Source organism: Prionailurus viverrinus, chromosome D1, assembly GCF_022837055.1.
Source record: "Prionailurus viverrinus isolate Anna chromosome D1, UM_Priviv_1.0, whole genome shotgun sequence".
NCBI lineage: Eukaryota > Metazoa > Chordata > Mammalia > Carnivora > Felidae > Prionailurus > Prionailurus viverrinus.
In genome coordinates this window covers 60,108,473-60,128,571 of record NC_062570.1, presented here as the reverse complement: position 1 = coordinate 60,128,571, position 20,099 = coordinate 60,108,473, and the positions used below count along the sequence as shown (strand labels likewise).

General features: G+C 37.5%; 1 protein-coding gene across 7 annotated transcripts in view; it reads left to right on the top strand.

Annotated features, from left to right (window-relative positions):
• The window catches only part of NUP98 (nucleoporin 98 and 96 precursor), a 119,733-nt gene that overhangs the window by 45,111 nt on the left and 54,523 nt on the right, over positions 1–20,099 (top strand). For all 7 annotated transcript variants that reach the window (XM_047824239.1, XM_047824242.1, XM_047824238.1 and 4 more), the window contains 3 exons: positions 4,560–4,693; positions 7,411–7,598; positions 19,021–19,137. In XM_047824239.1, coding sequence (XP_047680195.1) covers positions 4,560–4,693; positions 7,411–7,598; positions 19,021–19,137 — 439 coding nt within the window. The remainder of the gene's footprint in view (positions 1–4,559; positions 4,694–7,410; positions 7,599–19,020; positions 19,138–20,099) is intronic.

Sequence of the window (20,099 nt, the reverse complement as noted above, 5' to 3'; positions counted from 1 at the left end):
GAGAATGCCAAGCAGGCTCTCTGCTGCCAGTGCAGAGCCCGATGGGGGGCTTGATCTCAATAACCATGAGATAATGACCTGAGCTAAGTCAAGAGTCAGACACTTAACTGACTGAGCCACCCAGGCATCCTGAATTTTTACTTTTAACTTACATGAATTCTTTCTCATTCTTCGAAACTTCTTTAAGTATCCTGTTCTTAGATGCCGTTATTTCTTGAAACTTTGAATTTGTTAATTGGCATTAAAATTTTTTTAGGACTCTTCTGTGCCTTACCTCTTCAGGGTTATTTTTGCTTTGGTCTTATTCTTTAATGCTCCGTGATCCTTACCATTTAAGAATAAAATAATAAAAAGCTTATTGGCAACTTATGTATATGGGTAGAGCTTGTTTACCAGTAAGCTTCACTTTAAGGTGCGTAGTCCAGAAACCAGCTATTGTCCAAGGGTCCCCTGATGATTAGAATGCCACATTCTTAGCTCTGGGATGATGCAAGTACTGGAACTAGTTGCCCTTGTTGTTTCCAAGTATTAACTTTGTTTCATCAGAGGCACACTCTCTGATGTTTGGCTTATCTGTTAAGCATCAGGGATTAGGAGGATGAAGGTATAGGTGTTTTGTACATGTACTTTACATTGATTTATCTCTCCTGCTTTCAGTCTCACTTCATCAAACTTGGTGCCATTGAATCCCTAATCTTTCTGGGATTCTCCAGGGCAGATAAGCTCTACGTTGGGCTGTCATCCCCTATGAATGTACTCTAAACGTAGTTCGCTGTATCCTGCTTTGTCACTCCTCTGTCCACTTCTTTCCCCTAGAAATTTGTTATATTTTATCAAATGCTCATTTGTTACTTCCCATTCTTTGTCGGTGTGGGTTATATAGATACATTTTAATTTGTTTTAAACATAGATTTTACTTAGATCTTTGGAAGGAGTGGAGGTGAATTAGAATTCCAGTTGACCTCCAGGTGCCTGGGTGGCTCAGTCAGTTAAGCATCTGACTCTGCTTCGGCTCAGGCCATGATCTCACAGTTCATAGGTTTGAGACCCGCATCGGGCTTTGCACTGGCAGCAGGGAGTCTGCTTGGTATTCTCTCCTTCTCTTCCCTCTGTCCCTCCCCCATGCATGCACGTGTACTTGCTCTCTCAAAACTAAATAAATACAAACTTTAAAAAAATAAAATAGGGCGCCTGGATGCCTCTTTTGGTTAAGCATCTGACTCTTGATTTCAGCTCAGGTTGTGATTTCACAGTTGTGAGATCCCAATGTCATGCTCTGTGCTGGGTGTGGAGCCTGCTTAAGATTCTCCTTCTCCCTCTGCCCCTCCCCCACTTGTGTGTGCAGGCACTCTTCTTTCTCTCTTAAAAAAAAAAATCAGCTTTATCATTAAAAGTGATATTTTCAGTTTTGTTTCTTTTCCTTAGTTTTAGTTGTTTTCACTAGAAAGGGTACCATACATATTTGTAACCTGCCATTTTTACTTGGATAGTACTGTGTTTTGAATGGTTTTTGATAATCCATCTTCTAAAATCAATTAAAAGGTCCTAACACAAGCATTTAATAGTATAGTTACATATAGTAGTGTCACCACAAACTTAAAAGCAGTTATGTTGACTTTTAGAATGTACATCTTTGCATCACAGGACACTAACTGTAAGGTGCTTTAGGGTTTATATGAGTCTGAGTCCACTCTTAACGGTGGGAGTCCCTCAGTTACAGTTTTCCAAATCAGTCTAGTCCATTGTTTTGTTCAGGTTGTTTAAAAATCAAAACATGCCTCCGTAGAACTTCCACTCAGTGGTTCTAAGCTAAGCAAACCAGTTTGTTACAGTTTTTCTTGCAGTAACCCTGTTGTCTTTCTTCAAGGTAAAGTATCATCAGTTTTTTCTATTCTCAGACTTTGATTTTATACCTTTTCCTATCCCTTTAATCATTTGGTCATGATGAGTCTTCTCAGTATGTTGTCAAATTATTGTGACCAGAATTGAATATTTATAACACAAATGGTAGCTTAACAAATGCTTACATGCTTGCGAGTTCTCTTATTTTTGGTAACATATTAGCTCTCTTGTCTGTATATGTAAATCATACAGTTAACTTAGAGAAGATTTCATATTTAAACCTACAAAAATAAAAATATCCTCACACACTTTCCTAATTATGTTTAGATTTGTTAAAGGAGTTCTTACTCTTTTGAGTAAGCCCAGGTGGGGTGAACTATTATACTTGTTAATGATGGGATGAGCTGGTGCAGGTCAACATTATTTTTAATGGATAATTGGCTGTCAAATACCAAACTTGACTAGTGAATATTAGAGTTCTTTTAAATTTTTTTAACGTTTATTTATTTATTTTAATTTTTTTTTTAACATTTATTTATTTTTAAATTTTTTTTTTTTCTTTCAACGTTTATTTATTTTTGGGACAGAGAGAGACAGAGCATGAACGGGGGAGGGGCAGAGAGAGAGGGAGACAACAGCATCGGAAGCAGGCTCCAGGCTCTGAGCCATCAGCCCAGAGCCTGACGCGGGGCTCGAACTCATGGACCGCGAGATCGTGACCTGGCTGAAGTCGGACGCCCAACCGACTGCGCCACCCAGGCGCCCCAACATTTATTTATTTTTGAGACAGGGAGAGACAGAGCATGAACGGGGAAGGGTCAGAGAGAGAGGGAGACACAGAATCTGAAACAGGCTCCAGGCTCTGAGTGGTCAGCACAGAGCCCGATGCGGGGCTCGAACTCACGGACCGTGAGATCATGACCTGAGCTGAAGTCAGACGCTTAACCGACTGAGCCACCCAGGCACCCCTATTTATTTTTGAGACAGAGAGAGACAGAGCATGAACAGGGGAGGGTCAGAGAGAGAGAGACACACACACAGAATCTGAAACAGGCTCCAGGCTCTGAGCTGTCAGCACAGAGCCCGACACGGGGCTTGAACTCACGAAACTCGAGATCATGACCTGAGCTGAAGTCGGACGCTTAACCGACTGAGCCACCCAGGTGCCCCTAGAGTTCTTTTAAAAACATCCAGGTTTTCTTGAATTTCCTTGAATAGTCCACAGAATAACACTGTGCTGTTATTGTGTGGTACTGTGTACCAAAACTGCTTTTCTAAATCTTTTCCCTGCTGATGGTCTTAAATTGGATTTAGGAACTTTCCAGTACAGATGATTTATTATATGCTCTTAAAATGGACATCTCCTCTGGGTTTCACAATCTTGAGCAAACTTGCATTCTCTGCTGATATATTAGTATACAGTGTTTTAGTATTTAATTGATAAATCTGATTTTAAAAAAGCTTAATTTGACTAAGGTGGATCTACCCCTTTTTCATTAATTTAGCTTTAGCTGTCCTGGATTTGTTGTTGCTGCTGCTGCTGTGGTTTTTTCCTCTATTATGAGTACTAAAATTCTCCAAATGTTTTGTTTGTGGCACTTCTTTAATGTGGATTACCTAATATATTTTGGTGTTAGCCGTATTTTAAACATTTATAAAGGAAAAAAGTATTTTTATCTCTAAGATGACTTAAGTATGATTTGACTTTTTATCAGTATTTTTGAAAATACTAATTTTGTAAAGCAGTTTCTTCATCAATCAAGATATAGTACCGATAGTTGTGGGGTTTGTTTTGTTTTTACTGTGTATGATTATAGATTATCATTCCTTGTCTGTTCCCTGAATTCTCTGTGACTAATGACATGTTTTTACACTTAGAAAATTAGATTAATTGGAGTGATACTTTTTCTTTCAATTTACTTGAATGTAATAGGAATATTAAATGTAAATAATAAACATATAAGGACACCTTAGCAACTATCTTCATTTTTTATATGCCACTTTCTTCCTCTAGTCTTAGTTATTCTGCAGTTTTTACTTATTAAATCAAAGATGTTTCCTTATTTCCACAGTGAAACACATTGTCATTATTTTTAATAACTACTTAACCCACCATGTTGATGTGTCATGATTTTTACAGCTGTTAATGTTGGACATAGGTTGTTCCCAAGTCTTAACTATAACAGATAATATTCATCACTTACAAACATTTCTTTATTTTGTTTCTAGTTTAATGAAGTCCTTGGGTTAAATTTCCATGATGGAAACAAGTAGGTTAAAAAACATAAAAACAGTACTTGTTTTATGTACTGTCATACCGTTTCTTTTAGACAGAGTAAACCAATTTGTAATGTTTCTAGAAGTCAAAGACTGTAACTCTTTCTATACAGCTGTGGCACTGATAGATAATGACGTAGGTATAATATATTTTTTCAGGGTTGTTTTAAATTTTATTTCATTGATTATTGACAGTGAACCACTTAAGTAAAAGTTTTTGTGTGTTATCTCTTATGAAATGTCTCTTCATATCTTTCACCCATTAGTTTATTTGATTGTTGGTTTTCTTCACAGTTTGCTCCTCTGCTTCCCACCAATAATGCTGTTGAGTGAGTCTGAATGTTTTGAAGGTGTTTCCAAAACAGTTGTGTTCTCTTGCTATAAATGCATTGGATCCTTGGACTGATAATCTTGCTTTTTCTTTTCTTTTTTTAAAAAAGCTTTGACAGATCCCAATGCTTCTGCTGCCCAGCAAGCTGTTCTCCAGCAGCATATCAATAGTCTAACGTACTCACCTTTTGGAGATTCTCCTCTCTTCCGGAATCCCATGTCAGACCCTAAAAAGAAAGAAGAGGTAAATTTAAGGATGCTTTTATAAAGTTTATTCTCAGGTTAGGAGAAACTAGCTGTGTAGAATGTAATTTCTTACATATATAGCCTAAGCAAAGCTAGGTGTAGTTAAGTTTTTAAGACACATTATGCTTTTTTCTGGGCAAAAAATTACGTTTGGAATTATTATTATCTGGAGGGCAGCATGGCAGTGAAATGAACACTGGACTGGAGATGAGGGCTGAGACTTTCAATAGCTCTGAACTAAGGCATGTATTATTATTCCCATTTTATAGTTGAGCAAACCTAAGGCTCAGAGAGGCTGATTTTCCTAAAATAATGCTGTTAAGTGGCACATCAATATCTTTTCTCCTGGTTTCTGCAGTTAACTTTGTCTTAATCTTTTATGCTCTAGTGTCAAAGTAATAATCTTTTGCTCACTGTGGTGTGGTGTTAAAAGTAGTCTTTGGTCTGTTTGATCATTGTGTTACCATGTACAACTGATGAGACCTTGAGCATGTTATTTTGCCTCTGAATGTGTTTCCTCATCTGTAAAATGGGAATGGTAATACTGTTTAGTGTTCAGAATTAAATGAGATGATGCATACCTGGCTTATAGTAAGTTCATCAGTCTATAGCTCTTCAATCATTTCTGTCATCTTATTTCTCCCTCAGCTGGCTATTGAATTAACCTTGGGGTTTTTTTTTTTATCTTTATTTTTTAATGTTTTTATTTATTTTGGGGACAGAGAGAGAGCACGAGTGGGTTAGGGGCAGAGAGAGAGGGAGACAGAATCTGAAGCAGGCTCCAGGCTCTGAGCCATCAGCACAGACCCTGACACAGGGCTCGAACTCAGGGACTGTGAGATCATGACCTGAGCTGAAGTTGGACACTCAACCAACTGAGCCACCCAGGCGCCCCTTGAATTAACCTTGTAACTAGATACAATGAGAAGATAGGAACTTAAAGTGCTTTTTAACACGCTGTGTAAATGTAAGTTGTGCTTAGATGAACATTGTGTGTTAGTGGCGCAGCATAATTTTAGGCCTAAACATGTGCTGGTCACTGTGTTCAGTACTGAGGATACAAAATGAAAGCAAGAACTTATTCTCTGAGAACTTGCTATTTAGTGAGGAAGATCAGATCTGTTAAGGTGTTTAAATTTACTCAAGCTCAATATAGTATAGTATAGTATATACAGTCAGCTGATGAATGGATAAACAAAATGTTGTAGATCTATATGATGAATATCATTCAGTCATAAAAAGGAATGAAGTACTGATACATACTATGTATGACATGGATGGACCTTGAAAACATGCTAGGTGAAATAAACCAGACACAAGAGGCCACATGATTCCATATATAAAATGCCTAGAATAGGCAAATTTATACAGACAGAATAGATTCATGTTTGCTGAGTTTTAAGGGCTGGAATCGGGAGGCACAGCATTTCTTTTTGGGGTGAGGGGAATGTTTTGGACTTAGATATTGGTGGTTCTTGCACAACTTATTAAATATACTAAAACCCACTGGATTGTATGCATTAAAATGGTAAATTTCATGTTAAAGAAGAGTATTTAAAGTTTGATAAGGCTTTGCAAAAGAGGTCACATTTAACTTTTTTTTTTTTTTTAATTTTTTTTTTTTTCAACGTTTATTTATTTTTGGGACAGAGAGAGACAGAGCACAAACGGGGGAGGGGCAGAGAGAGAGGGAGACACAGGATCGGAAACAGGCTCCAGGCTCTGAGCCATCAGCCCAGAGCCCGACGCGGGGCTCGAACTCACGGACCGCGAGATCGTGACCTGGCTGAAGTCGGACGCTTAACCGACTGCGCCACCCAGGCGCCCCACATTTAACTTTTTTTGAGTATGTATGTAGAAGTTGGTAGGTCTAAGTCAAGACATTCCAAGCAAAGGCACACAATTGTGAAATATCACAAAAAATATCTAGGAAGGTTCACTGTTGCAGACAGTTTCACACTGGTGCAAACAATTTACACTGTGACAAGAACAATGAACTGTGACAGGTTTTATATGTTAGACATTGTTGTTTCAAGTGGTTGTATAATCCCATGTATAATGTTTAGGAAAACAAATATAAAACATCCCGAAGATGCTATAGAAGCATAATAAAGGTGCCATCAAAATCAACTTGAAGTGGGTTTTTTTGTTTGTTTAATTTAATGTTTATCTAGTTTTTGAAAGAGTGTGCGCGCACAAGCTGGGGAGGGGCAGAGAGAGAGCTGGAGACACAGAATCTGAAGCAGGCTACAGGCTCAGCACAGGGCTCAGACTCACTTCGAGCTTATGCCCTGAGCTGAGGTCAGACGCTTAACCGATTGAGCCACCCAGGCATCCGTGAAGTCTTAATTTAGTTGTGTCTCTTCCACTAACTTGTAATTTCCTCAAAAATCAGGGGAAGTGATTTTATATTTTTATTGTGAGTGCTTAGTGTTTGACTCATGGCAATTAGCAGTGTTTACTAAATGATGAATAAATGAAAGCTATTATTTTTTCAGAGTGATTTGGATTGCGTGGAAGTTGAATAGCAATTCATGGGCACATCTCAGTTTATTTTGAAGTGTGACATTTTTGGTTTAGTTGAAAAATAAACAGAGGTCTCTAGTTGGGTGACTGGCAGATAGGAGATTTGAACTCTATTCTTACAAGTTTTTTAAGGCCAAAACAATGCCTTTGAATTAAACTAGAACTGTCCTTGATGGTTTTGTTTTTCAGAGATTGAAACCAACAAATCCAGCAGCCCAGAAGGCTCTCACTACACCCACTCATTATAAACTAACACCCCGTCCTGCCACCAGAGTTCGACCAAAGGCTTTACAGACAACAGGCACAGCGAAGTCCCATCTGTTTGATGGGCTGGATGATGATGAGCCATCCTTAGCCAATGGAGCATTCATGCCTAAGTGAGTTTACTTGTCAGCATAAATTAAGTGTGAATATTAATTTAAACTAAGTACAAAATAATATATAATTATTTACCTGAATGTAATAGAAATGTTGTGTTTAGGTTTTTGTTTTTAACTTGAAAAATAGAGAACATTACAGATAATAAAAGTGACCTGATCATTCCTAAGGGTGACCATGGTTAACATAAAAATATTTAGATTAATATGCTTCTAGTTTTACATATGCATGTTTTTTGTTTTATTTTGAGAATTTAGTCCTTGCATAATTTTATTTTTTTTATTTAAAAAAAAAATTTTTTTTTAACGTTTATTTATTTTTGAGACAGAGAGAGACAGAGCATGAACAGGGGAGGGTCAGAGAGAGGGAGACACAGAATCTGAAACAGGCTCCAGGCTCTGAGCTGTCAGCACAGAGCCCGACACGGGGCTCGAACTCACGGACCGTGAGATCATGACCTGAGCTGAAGTCGGACGCTTAACCGACCAAGCCACCCAGGCGCCCCTGCATAATTTTATTTTTAATCAGAAGGTACTTTTTTCTTAAAACTTAAATTGGCCAAACCAATTAAGAAGAAGCTCTCTACATATTTTTATATTTCCATACATACAGGTATTGAACCAATAATAATTACATAGGAAAAAACACACAAAGTATGTAGAAGAGCTGTTGGTAAACATTTAAAATTAAATTTAAATTATGCAGTAGAGCAAATATGCCCTAGAGTGCTAACATGAACATGGAAATAAAATGAAAAATACATAGCAAATTGTTACCAGTAGTTAACATTTGGAAATGTAATTTCAGAGCATTTCATTTCTGCATTATTTTTCTAGATACATAGTTGGACAAACAGATGATACTCTGGCTTTTTTTTTTTTTTTTTTTTTTTTTTAAAGTAATATCTACACCCCACATGGGACTTAACTCATGACCCCGAGTTCAAGAGTGGCATGTTTCTCTGACAGAGCCAGCCAGGTGCTTCTACACAGGTTTTGTTTTGTTTTTTGTTTTTGTTTTTTAAGTTTATTTATTTAGAGAGAGACAGAGGAGGGGCAGAGAGAGAGAATCCCAAGCAGGCTCTATGCTGCCAGTGCAGAGCCCCACATAGGGCTTGATCCCACGAACTTCGAGATCTCAAGTCAGCTGTTTAACTGGCTGAGCCACCCAGGTGCCCCTTCAGATGCTTTTTTAACAGCAAGTACTTTAATCAGAAGAGTGTGGTTTTGGCCTTTTTTTTTTTTTCTTTTTTTTTTTTTTAAAGCTGTGGAGAAAAAGTGGAAATTCATCACGTGCAGCTCTTTATTTATGAATGTTACTAAGTTAAAAAAAATTACTCTTTACTTAAAAATATGGTGGGCTACTGCTTCAGAAAAGATGGAAAGTCCATTTTCATACAGTTCTTAGCATATCATTGGGTTATTTTGAAGCAGGGACTGTGTATGATTCATGTTTATGTGTCAGCATTTAGCAATTTGTTTGGCACAGAAAAGATTAGGGTGGGAAGGTACACATTTTGCTGGTAATACCACCCATATCCCCTTCTTGGCTTCCACTTCTGTGTTACTGCTCTCAACTGTCTTAATGTATTAGAAATATTTTACACGATTCATCTCTCCTTCCTTTTTTTTTTTTTTGAGAGAGAGAGGGCGCAAGTGAGTGAGGGGCAGAGAGAGACAGAGAGAGAGGCGAGGCTGGTGCTCCCCCCATGTGGGGCTCGTGCTCACAAACCATGAGATCATGACCTGAGCTGAAGTCAGGTGCCTAACTGACTGAGCCACCCAGGGACCCTCCTTCCTTGATTCTTTAATTGACTTCCAGGAACCCCACACTTGCCTAGTTTTCTTCCTACTATACTGGTTGCCCTCTGTCTCCTTGGCTGGTTCCTCCTCTACTCAACCTCTTAAAATTGGATGCCCCTGAGCTCAGTTATTGATCACATTTTCTTTACTGTCTCAGAGTGATTTAATTTAGTTTCATAGCTTTGTATGTCATCTATAGTCTGATGATTCCCAAACTTCTATCTCCACTCCCGACCTCTCTCCCAAACTCCGGATTTTTATATCCAGCCCTACTCAACATCTCCACTTGGATGTCTAAAAGATATTTATTTCAAAATTAACGTTTACAACACTGAACTCCTCATCTTCCACCTCAAACCTGTTACATCCAAACTTCTATCAGATAATTGCATTTCTGTCATTCTAGCTGCTCAGGCCAGAAACTTTGGAATCCTTTACTTCTTTCATATGTCCCACATCTAAACCATCAGCAAATCTTCTTTGTTGTACCTACAAAGATTACCCAGCATCTGACCAATTATTAACCACTCTACTACCCTGATCCAAGCCATCATCATCTCTTCACTGAATTATTACAATATTCTCCTGATCTTTCAGCTTTTACCCTTACCCTTCTGCATTCTATTCTGAATGTAGCTAGAGATCTATTTGAAGTGTTAAGTCATATCATGTCACTCTTCTCTTCAAAACTGTGTGGTGATTGGTTTTTTACTCAGAGTAAAAGCCAAATTCTGTGCAATGGTGTGTAAGGTACTGTAAGATCTGACCTTCCATTACCTGTATGAATGTGACTACTACTACTCTCCATTGTCTACTCCACTCTAATTTTAGTGCCTCCTTGCCACTGTTAGGACAGAAAAGCCATGTGTTGCCTTTCAATCTTTGCCCTGCTTGTTCTTTTTGCACTGAAACACTTCTTCCGATAAATCCTTATAGTTAACCCTCAGTGTTTAGTCACATGTCCCCTCAATGAAGATTACTTGGACCAGTCTATTGAAAATCGCACTCATCTTTTCTCTTGTCAGCATTCCCCCCACATTCTTCTCATCCTTCTTTTTCTTTCTTTCTCATACCTTCTAATATGTAATTTATTTTTAGTTTTCTTTCTGTTCTCTCGCTCTAGAACATGAGTTCTATATAGGTAGGTACCCTTGTTTTGTTCTGTCATTTAAAGTGCATGAAATAGTTCTTGTTACTTAGTAAGTAATCAATGAATGTTGAACATCTGAATGCATCTTAGGCATAAAGGGAGCTAAATAATATCATAGAATCCCACAACTTCACTCTTATGCCAGTTATGGGGAAGGGTCTTAGAGGTGGAAATATTCTAAGCCAAGGAATAAGGGGATGGAGATCATAAAGGTCTTTCTAGTTTATGCTGTCAGCTTTCCATGATTGAGTTGTTAGAATCTAGAATGTAGTGTTAACTGTATTTAACTATCTAAAGGAAATGGCAGATGCTACTGTTCACTTCCTAAACCAAACCTTGGGCTACCACTTTATAACTCTGTAAACAGTTGCCATATAATACCACAGATGGTAAAAGATTAATGAAGGACTTTATAAGTATGGCCGCCACTAGAACAGCACTCTGCTCTGAAAGATGAATTTGATAGATTAACGGTGTGAGAACCTTTTCAGTGCCACATCTTTTTCCTTTTGCCTTTTCATTCTAGTCAGAGGAATTTACTATAGAGCAAGCCAGTAATTATATTTATTCTGAGTGACAAAAATTTGAAAATACTGTTTAAAAAAAAATTTTTTTTTTTAATGTTTATTTTTCAGAGAGAGAGAGCGCACATGCGCGCGAGCTGGGGAGGGGCAGAGAGAGAGGGAGACACAGAATCCAAAGCAGGCTCCAGGCTCTGAGCTGTCAGCACAGAGTCTGATGCAGGGCTCAAACCCATGAACCGCGAGATCATGACCTGAGACGAAGTCAGACACTTAACTGACTGAGCCATCCAGGCACCCTGAAAATATTCTTTAATTCATGTGTATGTTCCTTCATTCAACAAACATATATCAAGTAACTACTAAATGCCAAGTGTGATGGGCACTGGGAATGCAACTAAGAACAAAATTCATTCCTCTGTCACCCAATTCATAATCTGTGAGGGGAGAGAGATGTTGACAGTAATCACAAGTGAGACAAATGACAGAAAGAAGCAGAGATTGCCACTGTAGGAGAGACTAATAGCATGATGAAAGAAAGCTGCTCTGAAGATGTGTTATTTAAATTGAGGATGGAGGGGCACCTGGCTGACTTGGTGGAGCATAGAACTTTTGATCTCCAGGTTGTGAGTTCGAGCCCCATGTTGGGCATAGAGATTACGTTAAAAATAAATAAACTGAAGAGGGTTAGGGAGGACTGTCAGAGGGAATATTTTACTGTGTTTCTGGTTTAAATATGCCTATGTTTTTTTTTTTTTCAAGTAACAGGTTTGCTTAATTTTTTTTAATGTTTATTATTTTGAGAGAGAAAGCGCAAGTGGGGGATGGGCAAAGAGAGAGGGAGACACAGAATCTGAAGCAGGCTCCAGGCTCCAAGCTGTCAGCACAGAGCCCAACGTGGGACTCGAACCCACTAACTGTAAGATCATGACCTGAACCGAAGTTGGACGCTTAACCGATTGAGACACCCAGGCACCCCTAGTTAAGAGTTTTATTTTCCAGTATTATTTTGAATATTTGTTTTAAACATAACTTACTTGAATTCATGGTATTCTATCCTGTATTTGCCAAATCAGGGTTTTTTTCCCCCCTCCATTTACATAAAATACTAGAAGATGCGAGTCGTCGTTATGGCGATGGTAGGAAGGAGAGATTACAAGGAGTACAAAGAAACTTTTGGGTATGATGACTTTGTTTTTCTGGATTATGGTAATGGTTTCACTGGTGTACACAGATGTCAAAACTTATCAAATTGTACAATTTAGTATGTGGAGTTTGAGCTCCACATATGGCTCTCTGCTGCCAGCATGGAGCCCGGTTCAGACCCTCTGTCCTCCTCTCTGTGCCCCTCACCAGCTTGTGCATGTGTGCACTCTCTCTCAAAAAAAAAAAAGAAAAAAAAAGAAAGGAATGCTTGGGTGGCTCCGTTGGTTGAGCGTCTAATTTCAGCTCAGCTTGTGAACTCAAGGTTCATGGGTTCAAGCCCCTGCATTGGGCTCTGTGCTGACAGCTCAGAGCCTGGAACGTGCTTCTGATTCTGTGTCTCCCTCTGTCTCTGCCCATGCCCCATTTGTGCCTCTCTCTCTCTGTCTCTCCCTCTCTCTCAAAAATGGATAAATGTTAAAAAAAAATTTTTTTAATTAAAAACATAAACCTTAAAAAAAAATCAATTTTATTACTACATACCTTTCTATCTATATTCCTATAAGCCAGTTGAGAGCAGTGACTTAACTATGGCAGAATATACATGAATCTGTCATTTGTTTTTACTTATGAAGTATTTCATTGTTGAAATAAACTTAGTCTTTGAAGTCACATAGTTTTGCTTTCCCAAATTAGTTTTGCTACACTCTGTTCTTTGTACCTAACTTCATATTTCTGGTCTCAGTCCTCTTCACTTTTGCCTGGCACTGTTTTTATGTTTTATGTTTGGTTCCTTATCTTCTAGTTGAAAGTATGTTCTTCATGTGAAATATTTAATCAGTCTCCCCACCCTGGTTGCTGTGTTTCAGTCTGTTGTAGCTGGTGTTTTTTTATGATTGTCAAGTTGTCCCATCTTGGCCGGCAAAAGCGGGGTGTTCAGGAGAAATTCTTTGCACATAGGCTCTGATAGTGTTTGATAATTTCTTTGCTTATTAGGATTCACTGTGTAAAATTTTGTCCAGGATTTCTTGCCATCTGTGTTAATGACTTAGATAGGCTTGAATTTTCCTTTCCTACATGTTTTTTTTTTTTTTCAAATGTTTTTATTTATTTCTGAGAGAGAGAGAGAGAGAGAGAGAGAGAGAGAGAGAGAGAGAGATAGAGAACGAACAAGTAGGGGAGGGGCAGAGAGAGAGGGAGAAACCGAATCCAAAGCAGGCTCCAGCCTCTCAGCACAGAGCCTAACGCGAACCAGGAGATCATGACCTGAGCCAAAGTCAGATGCTTAACTGACTGAGCCACCCGGGTGCCCCTCTTACCTAATTTTAGTATAAAGTTTTTGCTGACCTTTTAAACAAATTGGGGACTATTTCCTCCTTCTATTGTCTGGACAAGTTTATGTAAGATAGACCTTTTTGGGGTTTGTTTATATTAAATATAGAGTACTAGTGAAGGTATATGGGCCTGAAGTTTTTTTTGTAGTAAGGCTTGGTTTTGGTTTTTTTCTTAATTATTAACTTATATAAAAGTTAATAGGGTATTGAGCTTTTTTATTTTTTGAGTCACCTTTGGCAAGTTATGTTTTTATAACGTTTGTTCATTTCAACTAAAATGTCAAATTCATTGGCATAAAGTTGTTAAAAAGTATCCTTACTATCTTCTTCATTTCAGTAGAATCTATGGGGATATCACCATTTTCATTTCTGACAAAGATGTGTGTGTGTGTGTGTGTGTGTGTGTGTGTGTGTGTGTTCTCAGTCTGGTCATGGATCTACCAGTTTTACTGATTTCAAAGAACTACTGACTTTTATTGATGCTTCCGATTCTGTGATTGTTTTCTATTTTATAAACTTTTATTTATATTTTCACTAATGTTTATTTTTATTTTGTCTTCAGTTTCTTCCTTTCTTCCTCCCCCCCTTTTTTTGGGTATTTAATTTCCTGTCCTTTTTACAAATAGACGCTTAGTTTTCTGATTTTCAGCTTTTCTTCTTTCCAAATACATGTATTTAAAGATATAAATTTCCTTTTAGTTCAGCTATATTTGTGTTCTCTAAGTTTTGATATGGAGTACTCTTTATCATCCAGGTAATTACATATGAATCAAATGCTTCTAATTTTCATGGGGGAGGTATTTTGAGCCTTGGATTATATGAGTATGAATTCTTAACATGGAGACTTTTAAGCGATTGTTTTGTTAGTGATTTCTAGTTTATGTTCAAAAAAGGTACTCCAGGTGATTTTGATTCTCTGAAATTTGTGGCTGGCTTGCTATTTATTTATTTATTTATTTATTTATTTATTTATTTTTAATATATGAAATTTATTGTCAAATTGGTTTCCATACAACACCCAGTGCTCATCCCCAAATGTGCCCTCCTCAATACCCATCACCCACCCTCCCCTCCCTCCCTCCCACCCCCCATCAACCCTCAGTTTGTTCTCAGTTTTTAACAGTCTCTTATGCTTTGGCTCTCTCCCACTCTAACCTCTTTTTTTTTTTTTTCCTTCCCCTCCCCCATGGGTTTCTGTTGAGTTTCTCAGGATCCACATAAGAGTGAAACCATATGGTATCTGTCTTTCTCTGTATGGCTTACTTCACTTAGCATCACACTCTCCAGTTCCATCCACGTTGCTACAAAAGGCCGTATTTCATTTTTTCTCATTGCCACGTAGTATTCCATTGTGTATATAAACCACAATTTCTTTATCCATTCATCAGTTGATGGATATTTAGGCTCTTTCCATACTTTGGCTATTGTTGAGAGTGCTGCTATAAACATTGGGGTACAAGTGCCCCTATGCATCAGTACTCCTGTATCCCTTGGATAAATCCCTAGCAGTGCTATTGCTGGGTCATAGGGTAGGTCTATTTTTAATTTTCTGAGGGACCTCCACACTGCTTTCCAGAGCAGCTGCACCAATTTGCATTCCCACCAACAGTGCAAGAGGGTTCCCGTTTCTCCACATCCTCTCCAGCATCTATAGTCTCCTGATTTGTTCATTTTGGCCACTCTGACTGGCGTGAGGTGATATCTGAGTGTGGTTTTGATTTGTATTTCCCTGATAAGGAGCGATGTTGAACATCTTTTCATGTGCCTGTTGGCCATCCGGATGTCTTCTTTAGAGAAGTGTCTATTCATGTTTTCTGCCCATTTCTTCACTGGGTTATTTGTTTTTCGGGTGTGGAGTTTGGTGAGCTCTTTATAGATTTTGGATACTAGCCCTTTGTCCGATATGTCATTTGCAAATATCTTTTCCCATTCCGTTGGTTGCCTTTTAGTTTTGTTGGTTGTTTCCCTTGCTGTGCAGAAGCTTTTTATCTTCATAAGGTCCCAGTAATTCACTTTTGCTTTTAATTCCCTTGCCTTTGGGGATGTGTCGAGTAAGAGATTGCTATGGCTGAGGTCAGAGAGGTCTTTCCTGCTTTCTCCTCTAAGGTTTTGATGGTTTCCTGTCTCACATTCAGGTCCTTTATCCATTTTGAGTTTACTTTTGTGAATGGTGTGAGAAAGTGGTCTAGTTTCAACCTTCTGCATGTTGCTGTCCATTTCTCCCAGCACCATTTGTTAAAGAGACTGTCTTTTTTCCATTGGATGTTCTTTCCTGCTTTGTCAAAGATTAGTTGGCCCTACGTTTGTGGGTCTAGTTCTGGGGTTTCTATTCTATTCCATTGGTCTATGTGTCTGTTTTTGTGTCATGTGGCTTGCTTTTATGATCCCAACATATGGCTAGTTTTTTTAATATTCCACGTGTATTTGATAAAACTATAGGAGCATCTGGGTGGTTCAGTTGGTTAAGCGTCTGATTCTTGATTTCACCTCGGGTCATTGTCTCATGGTTCATGCGTTTGAGCCTTGCATCGGGCTTTGTGCTGACAGTGTGGGGTCTACTTGGGATTTTCTCTCTCTGTCTCTCTCTCTCTGCCCCTCCCACACACACACAATCTCTCTCAAAATAAATAAATAAATAAACTTAAAAAATAAAAAGAAAAGATATTTGTTGGGGTATGGTCTTAAATTAGGCTAGGCTTGCTAATCATTTGGGTCTTCAATATTCATACTGATTTTTCCTTTTTTCCTTTTTTTTTTAGTTTGGTTACTTTATTTCCTTAACTTCCAATATCACAAAAAATGAACACATCTACAGTTCCCTAAATTTATCCATTTTAATACTTAACAGGGTTTACAAATGTACGTCTGAATCACTTGTGTTTTACTTATTTTTTTTACTTAATAATTCTTGTTGTAAAGTATAAATAAAAATGGTTAAAATGATAAATTTTATGTTAAGTGTACAATTCAGTGGCATTAAGTACATTCACAGTATTGTGTAACCATCACAACCATTTCTAGAACTTTTTCATCATCCCAAACAGGAAAAATGCACCTGTTATGCAATAATTCTGTATTTCCTCCTCCTTTCAGTCCCTTTTAACCTCTGTATTACTTTCTGTCTGTATGAATTAGCCTATTTTAGATACTTATATAAGGGGATTCCTACAGTATTCTTTTTCATGTCTGGATTATTTTACTTGGCTTAATGTTTTTAATATTCATAATATTGTAGCATGTATCAAAGCTTCATTGAAGCTTTAAGGCTGAATATTCTGTTGTATGGATATGCCACATTTTGTTTATCCATTCATCTGTTGTTCGATGTTTGGGTTATTCCACACTTTAGCTATGTGAATAGTGCTGTTATGAACATTGGTGTACAAGTATCTGTTTTCAGTTATTTGGGGTATATATCTAGGATTGGAATTGTTTGGTCATTCTGTATTTAACCTTTTGAGGAACTGTCAAACTGTTTTCTACAGCACCTACACCATTTTACATTCTCAGCAGCAATGCATGTTTTCATGTTCTCCATTTGCTTGTCAGCACTTAGTATTTTCTGTTTGTGTGTGTATAATAGCCATTCTACTGGGTGTGAAGTGGTATTTTGTGCTTATAATTTGCATTTCCTTTATAACTAGTAATGTTGAACATCTTACTTGCTTATTGGCCATTCATCTTCTTTGAAGAAATATCTTGTCTCCTTTTGTGTCTTTTTTAAAAATTATTTTATGTCTGTCATTTTCACAACTGCTTAAGGCAATAATTAGAGTTAAAAGATAATGATACTGACTTACAGAGAATTTTTGCTTTTTTATGACAAGTGCTTATTGAGATGAGTCAGAACTGAACTTGTGATTTATACTTTTTACTTTTAGTTCTCTCTTAACTCCAGAGGTAAAGACTTTCCAGGTCCCAACACAGAATTAGTGGCATTCACTAGTGCCCCTAACCTCCTGGTGGCTCCAGACTCCAGTCTCTATCTCTCTAGTCCCTCAAGACTGTCAGGCACACCATCAACCTCTTAACCTTCCCCTTGGAATCAGAGAAGTCCCAAGGAGGGGCTCCTGGCTGGCTCAGTTGGAAGAGCATGTAACTCTTAATCTCAGGGTTGTGAGTTTGAGCCCCACGTGGGGTGTAGAAATCTCTTAAAATCAAAAAACAAAATTTTAGAGAAGAAAAGTCTCCAGGAGAAAAGCAATCGTAAATAACAGACACCATTATAATAACACCTCTCTGTGCCAGTGTCCCTCCAGGTGCTGGTTCAGTCCTTTTTTACTATCTTGTTACCTTTCCATGCCTGTAAAGAGCTCTAGCTTTTCTGATTGTTTCTCTAGGAGGATTGGTTTGTGTTACCCATTAATAGGAAGGCAAGTTTTAATTTTCATGGAAATAACAATTCTTTATTGTCAAGTGCCTATTTCATTGGCTTATTTAATACATATTTAATGACACCATTATAATAAGGACTATAGCATACACACATTTAGAACAAATGCTGCTGACAATTGTTCCCATATAACTCAGTTGTTGAGATTAGAAATAAATAGATGAGTGTTATTTATATCCTGCTTGCAACTTGTATTTTTATTTTTATTTTTTTCAGTTTATTTATTTGAGAGAGAGTGTGGAAGAGGGCCAGAGAGAGAAGGAGAGAGTGAGTCCCAAGAAGGCTCCACGCTGTCAGCGCAGAGACTGACGTGGGGCTGGAACTCACAAACTGTGAGATCATGACCTGAGCTGAAATCAAAAGTCTAGAGCTTAACCAACTGAACCACCAGGCGCCCCTGCAGTTTGTTATTTTTAAGAGGGAGTGTAGCATATTAGTTAATCCAGTGAGTTTTTAAGTGAAGATTGATTAATATCTCTTCATATGGTTCTTTGTTTGAAGCTTATATACCACAGACGTTCTTGCCTTAAGTAAACCTTCTGTACGCAAATTTGAAATTTTGCGATTATTTGAATATCAGGGGTTTTTACTCCTATTTCTTGTCATCTTTAAAAGAAATCTTATTTAGTCAGCAAATACCTCCTTTCTATTTCTTCAAGACAGCATGCCAAGTTCTATGAAGAGACAGTCATAAATCCTGACTGTCAAAAAAGGAAGAAAATGTTTAAAGAGAGAAGACATGTAGAGAGTTACTCAAAACATGAGACATACTATGATGGGTTATCTAAGTGTCTGGATAAAGTGTTCAGGATTCAGTGAAGGATGACTGTTTTCAAAGGGGATTCCCCACTTTGTTTTGAATGTGCTTAGCATATTCTTCTAAACAGCAGAGTATAATATATTTGAGACCTTAAGTCCTGGTTATATATTAAAGACTGTGAATTGAACCTCTTTGGCCATTGTTATTTAAGAGCTGAACGAGGGTGCTCTTTTTGACTCTGGTTTTTAAGGTAATGCCAGTGATGTGATTATGTGCATCTGAGTTCTTTTTTTTTTTTCTTTTGGTCTCTGTTTATAGGAAGAGCATTAAGAAGTTGGTTTTGAAAAACCTTAACAACAGCAATCTCTTTTCTCCTGTTAATCGTGACTCCGAAGATCTCGCTTCACCATCTGATTATCCAGAAAATGGGGAGAGGTAAGCCAGATTTTGTTTTGGGTTGTTCCTGGAAGAGAGCCCTGTTCTCATTCTGAAGAGATTCTAAGCTTAGAATTTACTCATTCTATGAAAATGTATGAAGTTTGGTGAATGTTGCATAGTATTACAGCATATGAGCATCTAGAAATTAAGTCCTGTTCTTGTTTTTTGAGTACTTTAGACCTTAAAATTATTGGAGTTCTTCTGATTCAGTTTTGCATAACTATTTTGGTATCCGTGCATGTCGTTTTGAACCAGGGTTCTCACACATTTGACACCCTTCACCACCTTTAAAATGAGCTATATCTTGTTTGTGATCATTATCAAAGTGATACATGGTCACTGTAACCAAACCAAAAAAATAAGTAATAAGTATACAAGTGTATAAAGGAGGAAGTGGAAATAGTCACCCTTATAACCCTTAATAGTTTGATGTCTTTTCTTAAAATTTTGAAATTTGTTTATATAGATATTGTAGAGATAGGCATGAATGATGCAATGTTTTATAGCTTGCTTATTTTTATTTATTTTATTATAAATACCTTTCTGTATCAATATGAATATATATATGCCTCTTTTTTAATTACTTGGTAGCCATTATTGTGAATATGTGATAATTAGTTCCCCATTAGAAGACATTTAGATTATTTTGATATTCCTATATTCAGAGTAATGCCTCAGTGAAAAATTCTATTTACATCTTTGCACTCCTGTTTTTGTTTTTTGTTTTTGTCTCTCGGGATAAAATTCTAGTTTGATTTTTCATGAACGAAGCATTTTCTAATACCTTGCTGATAATAATATTGAAAACCTAAAATTTTTCAATTTTTTTAGTTTGAAATTCACCACTCTTATTTGACCTTACATAGTAGAGTGCCTTTTTTTTTTTTTTTAACTAAAAATTGGGAAAATTGGGATGCTCAGATCACTCATTCATGAAAATATAGGAGTTAAAGGCATGG